This window comes from Macaca mulatta, chromosome 6 (assembly GCF_049350105.2).
Source record: "Macaca mulatta isolate MMU2019108-1 chromosome 6, T2T-MMU8v2.0, whole genome shotgun sequence".
In the NCBI taxonomy this organism is placed as follows: domain Eukaryota; kingdom Metazoa; phylum Chordata; class Mammalia; order Primates; family Cercopithecidae; genus Macaca; species Macaca mulatta.
The window spans coordinates 187,080,259-187,090,000 of record NC_133411.1 but is presented as its reverse complement, the minus strand read 5'-3'; the positions used below and the strand labels follow the sequence as shown (position 1 = coordinate 187,090,000).

General features: G+C 53.7%; 1 protein-coding gene across 1 annotated transcript in view; it reads left to right on the top strand.

Moving 5' to 3' along the window:
* Positions 1 to 9,742, top strand: part of COL23A1 (collagen type XXIII alpha 1 chain) — a 362,273-nt gene that overhangs the window by 332,494 nt on the left and 20,037 nt on the right. Inside the window, exons 9-13 of the mRNA XM_015141597.3 lie at positions 3,721 to 3,837; positions 4,797 to 4,832; positions 5,298 to 5,324; positions 7,336 to 7,362; positions 9,543 to 9,605. Coding sequence (XP_014997083.3) covers positions 3,721 to 3,837; positions 4,797 to 4,832; positions 5,298 to 5,324; positions 7,336 to 7,362; positions 9,543 to 9,605 — 270 coding nt within the window. The remainder of the gene's footprint in view (positions 1 to 3,720; positions 3,838 to 4,796; positions 4,833 to 5,297; positions 5,325 to 7,335; positions 7,363 to 9,542; positions 9,606 to 9,742) is intronic.

Sequence of the window (9,742 nt, the reverse complement as noted above, 5' to 3'; positions counted from 1 at the left end):
GGCTGGCACGTGACCCAGACTGGAGACTGAGGACAGCTGGCACCCCAAAAAGAGGGAAGGCTCTGGGGTCAGCAGAACTGAGCTCAAAGCTCAGCTCTGCCACCTGCCAGCTGAGTGACCCGGATCAAGTCACTTTGCTCCCTGAGACTCCGTTTCTTCAACTGTGAACGGGAGGACAGCCCCCACCCCAAGAGGTTGTCGTGGCAGTTAAAAGGTAGTGGGAGCGGCAGTGTAGAGCGGGGCTGCAGCTTGTGGTCAGGGCTGGCCCGGCGCCTGCGCCGTACCTCTGCGGCCCTGAGCTGTGAGCAGGAGCAAGGAAGGGGGCTGGCCAGGCCAAGCCCCACAGACACAGCTGCTCTGTGCCAGCCACATAAAGCTGGTGAGATTGCTCTGCAGTCAAAGAAAGGGTCTCGTGCTGAGTTTTAGCTGCTGAGAAAAATCCTTCTGCTTGCTTCCTGGTGGGTGTGTGGAGCTGATAATCCAAAGCGGATGCCCTCTCCTCAACAGACTAGAAGTCCTGAGGCCCAGAGGTCATGGAAGAGGGGATCTCCTCCCAAGCCCCCAGCCCTCTTCATGGATACCTTCCCTATGTTCCCAGTGTCCCAGTCATCGGGAACATCACCCCCCAACACACACACACACACACACACACACACACACACACACACACACACACACACACAGTTTAGTGGCTTAATGGCCGGGCACAGTGGCTCGTGCCTGTAATCCTAGCACTTTGGGAGGTCGAGGCAGGTGGATCACTTGAGGTCAGGAGTTCGGGACCAGCCTAACCAACATGGTGAAACCCTGTCTCTAGTAAAAATACAAAAATTAGCAGGGTGTGGAGGTAGGCGCCTGTGGTCCCAGCTACTCGGGAGGCTGAGGCAAGGGAATGGTTTGAACCTGGGAGGCAGAGGTTGCAGTGAGACGAGGTGGCACCAGAGCGCTCCAGCCTGGGCGACAGAGCGAGACTGTCTCCAAAAAAAATTTTTAAATAGTGGCTTAAGACTCCAATTGCCATTCTCTCTCATGGCCCCTGAGTTAGGGTTAGGCTGTCTTGGGAGGTTGTCGGCAGCCAGGCCGGGAGCCCGTCCCGTGGCCGCGGGTGACGTGGATGCTGGTGGGCATTCCACTGGTGAGCGGCCCTCCCTGGAGAAGGAGTCTGCACACTGATCACCTACTCGCCTTTCTCTGGGCTTGGTGAAGTGGCTTTGCCTCCAGGTTTCAAAAAGCCTTGTGGTTTTTCAAATCACCTTCCTGCCTTTCTGACCACACGACCTGTCTGCTGACTAGATGGTTTTCCCACGGCTCAATCCGGGCTTTATGAGTAGAGACCATCACCTGTACAATCGCCGGATCCTCAAGGTAGACTGCCTGAGTGGGGGCCTGGGCCTGATGACTTGCTGTGTTACCCCCAACTCACCCCACGTTTGCAGGGTTAGACCTCAGCCATCCTACCCTGAGGGAGGAGCAGGCGGGCTGGCCGGGAAAGAGCCTAAGAATCTCTCCCAGGACCGGCTCCAGTGTCAGGCCCATTTTCTGTCTTAATAAGTAGAGTCCAGGCCAGTAGTTCCCAGCCTGAGGGCCTTTATAAAAGGAACAGCAGGGAGCTAAAGGGGTATCTTCAAATTCTTCCTGATTCAGTGCAAATTAAAACAGGAATTACCTGTCACCATCACCACCCATGCCTGGTGACCTAACCAAGCTGTCAGTTTTCTTCCCTTTTGTCTGGAGCTGTAACATTTTGATCAGGACCCTGGCCATGCCAGACCAAGAGGAAGACCTGAGTGGCGGGTGTTGAGAACTTCTGCTGATTTTTTTAATTGGGAAAGCAAGTGAATTTGTGTTAAGTGCAGTTTGCTAGAGAGGTGAACTATTTCAGATCAGGGAACATCTGTGGATGAAAAGAAGTGTCTCAAAGGGACCTCTTTCCTTGGCAGTGAGAGGAGGCTCTGCCTTCCCTAGCTCTGTAACCCTGGGCAACTGACCCTCTGACCCCCAACCCCAGCCATTCCATCTGTAAAGTGGGACAATAACAGTGCCCTGGCCAACTCATCGCAAAGGTTGAATAAGATCATGTTCGACCAGGTGTGGTGGCTCATGCCTGTAATCCCAGCACTTTGGGAGGCCAAGGCGGGCAGATCACTTCAGGTCAGGAGTTCGAAACCAGCCTGGCCAACATGGTGAAACTCCGTCTGAACTAAAAATACAAATAATAATAATAATAGTAATCCCACCTACTCGGGAAGCTGAGGCAGGAGAATCGCTTGAACCTGGGAGGTGGAGGTTGCAGTGAGCCAAGATTGTGCCACTGCACTCCAGCCTAGGCAACAGAGCTAGAGACTCTGTCTCAAAAAAAAAAAATCATCTTCAGGCTATCCTTGCTAGCTCAGTGCTATGTCTTCCTTTCTTTGTTACAAGAAGGTTGAGGGCCACTGGCACCATGACGTGGGTGTACTCCATTCCTGTGGCTCCACCCTGTGCCAGTGCAGGGTGGGCCCTGCTGGGGCAGTGGGTAGGTGCCAGTCACAGTGGTCTTCCTTCCTCTCGGGTTGGGCTGTGAGGTGGGGCTCTGGCTGCCTGAGGTCTGACCCAGTGCTAACATCAAGTTCTAAAGTTGGGGATTTAGTGCTGCATGAGAGAAACTGTGTGGCCCTTCATCATCCTTTTTTTTTAACTTTTATTTTGAGATAATTGTAGATTTACATGTAATTGTAGTAAATAACATCTGTGTACCCTTCATCCAGTCTCCCCCAGTGGTGACATCTTGCATCTCTGAGTACAATCTCACAACAGGAAATTGGCATTGATACAATCCACCAACCTTATTCAGATGCCCCCAGCTGTACACACACTTGTTTGCGTGTTTAGTTCTGTGCAGTTTTAACACACTTGTAGATCTGTGTAAAGCACACAAAGGTCCCTCATGCTGTTCTTTTGTAGTTACAATCACCTTCATCCCCCCATCCCTAATGCCTGGCAACCAGTATGGGTTCTCCATCTCTATAACGTTGCCATTTCAAGAGTGTTACATAGATACAACCACACCGTATTAAGCTTTTGAGATGGACTGTTTCACTCAGCGTAATTCTCCTGAGATGCATCTGAGGTGTTGCATGTGTCGTGGCCTGTTCCTCTGGGTTGATTGCTGAGTTGTGTTCCATGACGTGGATGTACCCCAGCTCCTTAACCTTCCACCTACTGAAGGACTTTTGGATTGGTTTCCAGTTTGGGGCTGTTACTAACCAAGCAGCTGTGAACAAGGATAAATGCCCAAGAGTGCACCTCCGTACTTCAAATGAAGCGAGAGTTGACCAGAAAAAAAAAAAAAAAAGGTCCTCCAGGAAAGTCCTTCAGGAGATACTCAGGCCCCACTCTAGAGAGAGGAAGGGGCAGCTGGACACACGTGTTTCCCCCCACATGCAGCACGTGCCATCTCTCTCCTAAACACTGGATCTGGGCTTCAGGTGCTGAAGAGCTGGCACATTCCTTGGCATGTAAAAGGTCCCGTAGGGCCTCTGACACCAAAGTATGGGGATCTGTTCGGTCGTGCAGTCCCCAGTAAGTGGCAAGAGGCCCAGTCACAAAGCCCTCCCCTTTGAGCCTGCCCCAAGGGCTGGGAAAGGGGATGGCATGGCATGGGGCTGCCCATCTGAGGGTTTCTCTCTGGAGGCTGGACCCCCTCCCGCTCAGAGTCATGCCAAGCCCCATCTCTTTCAGGGAGACCAAGGACAAGATGGAGCTGCTGGGCCTCCGGGGCCCCCTGGACCTCCTGGGGCCCGGGGCCCTCCTGGCGACACCGGGAAAGATGGCCCCAGGGGAGCACAAGGCCCAGTGGTAAGAGAGGGCCTGGAGTTTGGCCACCCAGAACTTGACCAAAACCCCAAATCCGGATTCCAGAGCCAGCCCCATCCCCATCCCCGTCTCTAGTGCAGACCCCACGCCAGCCTTAACCCCAATCCACACACTGAACCTGGGCCCAAACTTAACTCCAACCAAGATCCAACCCCAATTCAGATCCTGACCCTGACCCTGACCCCAGACCCAAACCCAACCCTAACCTCAACCCAGACCCTTATCCCATTCGAACCTTAAATCTAACACTAACTGGGTCTCTGATCCCAATCAAGACCTTGACCTCAAACTCATTCCCAAATCCTGGTCTACACCCCCAATTCAGACCCTAACTCTGACCCTTCCAGACTCTGACGCTGACCAAACCAACTCTAACCTCAGATAGACCCAGACACCCTAAGTTGACCTTAGTTGCAATACCAGTCCCAATCCTGACTCAACCCTGAGCCTAAGACCCTCCTGGGGGCACTGTCTCTGCAGACCTTTATCAGCCCCTCCCCTCGCGCTCCCCAATATAATATCTCAGCCTCAGCTTTCCTCCCAAGCGTCTCCAAAGCCTGGAGGCCAGGCCCCATCCTACTACCCTTTCCCTAACCCAGAAACCCCAGGCTGTCCTTCCCTCCAGTGTGGAGGCCACACCACCACCAGACTGCCACCAGGGTCCCCCCCAGTCAGATGGATCCCCCACCAAACTGCCACCAGTTTCCCCCAGGACAGCTGCTCAGTTGGCTCATCCATTACTTGTCACGCCAGGCCAGTGGCTTCCCCAGCCTAACGTTCTCTTCTGTGGAGTGGGGACAGTGATACTCGCTCTTCAGGTTTGGCGAGGATGAAATGAGACAATGTACTTAGAGCCCCAGCCCAGGGTCTGGCCTGAGATTTGGGCTCAGTTCAGTGTGACGACCTGCATCCCTCACTGCTGTCCCCTCACACTTCCGCAGGGCCCCAAAGGAGAGCCTGGACAAGACGGCGAGATGGTCAGTATCCAGGGCATTCCAGAGGCCTGGGCTGGCAGGACTGTGGTTCCCAGACCTGGAAGCCCTTTTCCCACACACGCTGACAGCAGGGTCACGCGCCCGTGTGTGTGTGTGCACGCCTCTGCATGTACATGTCTGCATGTGTGTGCACCCCTGTGCACCTGCCCCTCCACCCACCCTGGGGAAACGGCCAGGCGAGACACCAGTCGGAGGGAATTCCAGCAGCTCCACATTCCTGTGTGGAGGCTGTGGTCCACTTGCCACCGCCTGAGCCCTAATGCAGAAGCTGTCCCAGGCTTGAGGAATCAGGCCTAGGGTGGGCAGCTCCAGCCTGCTTCCGACGGCAGCCCTGCCTCCTGGTCTCTGGGATGGGTGTCACCTTTTATAAAGCCAGGATGCTAAGAAGGACAGGCCCAGGATCAGCCTCCAGTATGACATTTAACACCTTCTCTTCTCTTGTTCCAGGGCCCGCAGGGACCCCCAGGGCCCAAGGTGAGTGTTCCTCATTCCCCATGCCCCTCCCCGGATCTGGCGGGATGGACTCACCCACCGCCACCTCCTTTCTCTTCCCCCCACCCCCAGCGAAGCCAAGGCAGTAGGGTCAGGAGACCAAACTCCCAGACCATGGAGAGTTACTGCACCTCTCTGGGCCTCAGTTTCCTCATCCATTAACTGGAGGCACAGTAAACCTTTCCTGCCTTTTTCACACTGAGTTGCGAGAGTTGAATCATAAAACACATTAGCTTTTTGGTTTCAAATAAATTTTCCCTTTTTTTAAATTTTTTTATTATTTTGAGGCAGAGCCTCACTGTCATCCAGGCTGGAGTGCAGTGGCACGATCACAGCTCACTGCAACCTCCACCTTCTGGGTTCAAACAGTTCTCCTGCCTCAGCCTCCTGAGTAGCTAGCTGGGTCTACAGGTGTGCGCCACCACACCATGATTATTTTTTATATTTTTAGGAGTGGCGGGGTTTCACCATGTTGGCCAGGCTAGTCTCGAACTCCTGACCTCAGGTTATCCGCCCACCTTGGCCTCCCAAAGTGCTGGGATCACAGGTGTGAGCTACCGCACCTGGCCCAAATAGATTTTGTTTGTAGAACAGTTTTTGTTTCACAACAGAACTAAACAAAGTACAGAGTTTCCATATCCCCCTGCCCTGGCCCATGCCCCCGCTCCCCAGCTATGAGTACCCCCACTTGTTAGAGATGATTTGCCTGCATGGACAGGTCAACATCACCCAGATGCCATTGTTCACATTAGGGTTCACTCTTGCTGGGGTACTCTCCGGATTTGGACAAATGTGTGTTGACAAGTATCCACCACTGTGGTGTCATGGAGTATTTACCCTGCCCTAAACATTCTCTGTTCTCTGCCTGTTCATCCCTCATTCTCCCTAGCCCCAGCACCACTGATCCTTTTATTTTATTTTTTTATTTTATTTTATTTTTTATTTTTTTTGAGTTGAAGTCTCACTCTTGTTGCCCAGGCCGGAGTGCAATGGCACAATCTCGGCTCACTGCAACCTCTGCCTCCTGGTTTCAAGCAGTTCTCCTGCCTCAGCCTCTCAAGTAGCTGGGATTACAGGCGTGCCCCTCCACACCTGGCTAATTTTGTATTTTCAGCAGAGATGGGGTTCCACCATGTTGGTCAGGCTGGCCTTGAACTTCTGACCTCAGGTGATCCACCCACCTCAGCTTCCCAAAGTGCTGGGATTACAGGTGTGAGCCACCGTGCTCGGCCACTGATCTCTTTTCACTGTCTCCATAGTTTTGCCTTTCCCAGAGTGTCATCTAGCTGGAATCAGACTGTGTGTGGCCTTTTTGATTGGCCTGTTTTACTTAGTAATACACATTGACCTTTCATCCATGTCTTCTCATGGCTTGACAGCTCATTCCTTTTTAGCACTGACTGATAGTCCATGTCTGGGTTTATTATTTATTTAATGATAAGCCACAGTTTATTTATTTATGCACTCACCTACTGAAGGACATGTTGGCTGCTTCCAGGTTTTGGCAATTTGGAGTAAAGCTGATGTCAGCATCCATGTGCAGGTTTTCATGTGGACATAGTTTTCCACGTGTTAGCGTGTCCAGCCCTCTGCAGATGTCAGCTCTTTCATTTTTGCCCTCTTTGGAGAGGATGTGAGTGGGGAGGAGGGCTCTGGTCCTCCCTGATGGAGACGGAGCCTCTGGCCTGAGGAGGAAGGATGGGAAAGCTGCTCAGCCAGTGCCTCGTCCTCCAAAACCCTCTGAGACGGCAGGAGTCACCTCCCCACTTTGAAGAACAGTGCCTTGCCAGGGTTGCTGAGCTTGGGAGTGAGTGGCTCAGAAGTGGAATTCAAGACTGTCCGCCCCAGCTCTCTGAAGCACTCAGGGGTCTCTGGGCTGGCCCGGGGCACGGGTCATCAGTGCCACTTCTACCTGAGGAACAAGAGGCCTGGGGTCTGGGCCACACTCCTGCGGCTCTCACCTTGCTCTTGAACCCCCCATTGCCTCCCCCAGGGTGAGCCTGGAGTACCCGGAAAGAAGGTGAGAGGGGCCGATGGAGGAGCATCCGGGTCAGTGTTGGGAAGTGGCTGGAGAGAAGGGCAAGGGCTGGGATGGAATGGGGATGGGGATGGGGATAGGATGGGGTGGGGTGGGAGCCAACCCACGGGGAAAGTGGCCCTGTCTTCCCCAGACCTGAGCCCTCACTGTGGGTGGCTGCCCTGTCCTCGCTCTCCGTGAGGCCAGAATTTATTTTATTCATTCATTTATTCACTCACTCATTCTTTCCCTTCCTCAAACACATCAAATTCATGCCCACTTCAGGGCCGAGCACACTAGTTCTCAAAGTGTGGCCCTGGGACCCACCCCAGACCCACTGAATCAGAGACTCTGGGATGGGCCAGAGTCGGTTTGACCAGCCCCTGGTGCCACTGATGTGAGCTCAAGCTTAAAACCATTGAATGAGTGTTATCCTCTCCAGCCTCTTCTCCTGGGCCAGCCTCCTCCTTCACCTCATTCAGGTCTCAGCAAAACCCTCCCCCAAGGCCAGCAGGCGCACTGGCTTATACCTGCAATCCCAGCACTTTAGGGGGCCAAGACAGAAGGATCACTTGAGATCAGGACTTCAAGACCAGCCTGGCCAACATGGCAAAACTCCATCTCTACTAAAAATCCAAAAATAAATCAGCCAGGCGTGGTCACAGGCGGCTGTAGTCCCAGCTACTCTGGAGGCTAAGGCTGGAGAATCAGTTGAACCCAGGAAGCGAAGGTTGCAGTGACCCAAGATTGTACCACCGCACTCCAACCTGCTGGGTGACAGAGTGAGACTCGTCTCAAAAAAACAAAAAAAGACCACCCTGGACAATACACCAAGACCTCATCTCTACTAAAAATCAGAAAAACTAGTCAGGTGCAGTGGCATGCATCTGTTGTCCCAGCTACTTCGAAGGCTGAGGTGGGAGGATTGCTTAAGCCTGGTAGGTCGAGGCTGTAGTAAGCTATGGATTGTGCCACTGCACTCCAGCCTGGATAACAGAGCAAGACCCTGTCTCAAAAACCAAAAAATCAGGCCAGGCGCGGTGGCTCATGCCTATAATCCCAGCACTTTGGGAGGCCGAGCCGGGCAGATCACGAGGTCAGGAGATCGAGACCATCCTGGCTAACATGGTGAAACCCCATCTCTACTAAAAATACAAAAAACTATCCGGGCGTGGTGGCCAGTGCCGGTAGTTCCAGCTACTCGGGAGGGCGAGACAGGAGAATGGCGTGAACCCAGGATGCAGAGCTCGCAGTGAGCCGAGATTGTGCCACTGTACTCCAGCCTGGGCAACAGAGCGAGACTCCATCTTACAAAAAAAAAAAAAAAAAAAACTCTCCCATCTTCTAGGAGACCTTCCCTGGCCACCTGCTGCAACAAGCTCCCCCTGCAGTCCCTCTCCGCCTTGCCATCCTCCTCTCTTCTCAACACTACTCCACTTCCTGACATGGTGCCTAGAATTTATTTGCATGTGTGTGTGTGTATGTGTGTGTGTGTGTGTGTGTGTGTGTATATATGATAGGATTTCACTCTGTCACCCAAGCTGTGATGCAATGGCATGATCACAGCTCCCTGCAGCCTCAGGCAATTGTCCCACCTCAGCCTCTCAAATAGTTGGGACTACAGGCGTGTGCCACCATGCCTGGCTAATTTTTTATTTTCTGGTTTTTGTAGAGATGGAGTCTTGCTCTGTTGCCCGGGCTGGAGTGCAGTGGCTATTCACAGGTGCCATGATGGGGCACTACAGCCACAAACTCCTGGGCTCAAGCAGTCTCCCCGCCTTGACCCGCCAGAGTGCTGGAGTTAAGGCGTGAGCCACCGTGCCAGCCAACCTTGTATTTATTTGAACGTTTCTTTTCCCTTGGCCTCCTCTGACTCCACCTGAGCAGGGACCTCAGCTGCCTGGCCCACAGGGGGAATGAATGGATGAATGTACCCTCATCATCTGCCTATCCGTTCTCTCTGCAAATGCCAGCCCTGGGCTGGTGGGGTCAGGCGACACAGAGAGATGGATCTGACCCCACCTCTGCCCTGGAGGGGCAAGGAGGGTGGGGAGGAGCTGCCTGGTACCGTGTGCCAGTGCAGGTGCCAGGAGCAGACTGGTATACTGGGAAGCCCAGAGGAGGGAGGGGCCCACTGGCCACCCGAGGGTCTGACCGGCAAGCCCCAGGTGTCCTCTCCTCAGGGCGACGATGGGACACCAAGCCAGCCTGGACCACCAGGGCTCCCTGGACCACCAGGGCCCAAGGTGAGTATCTGCCCCTCCCCTCATGGCCCCCTGCCCCCACCTCCCATGGTTCCCGTCTGCCTGGTGAAGTCCCTACCCTGGACCTTTGGCACCATGAGGTCCTAGGCCAGTGCCCGGTGCAGGCCAGAGAGAGGCAG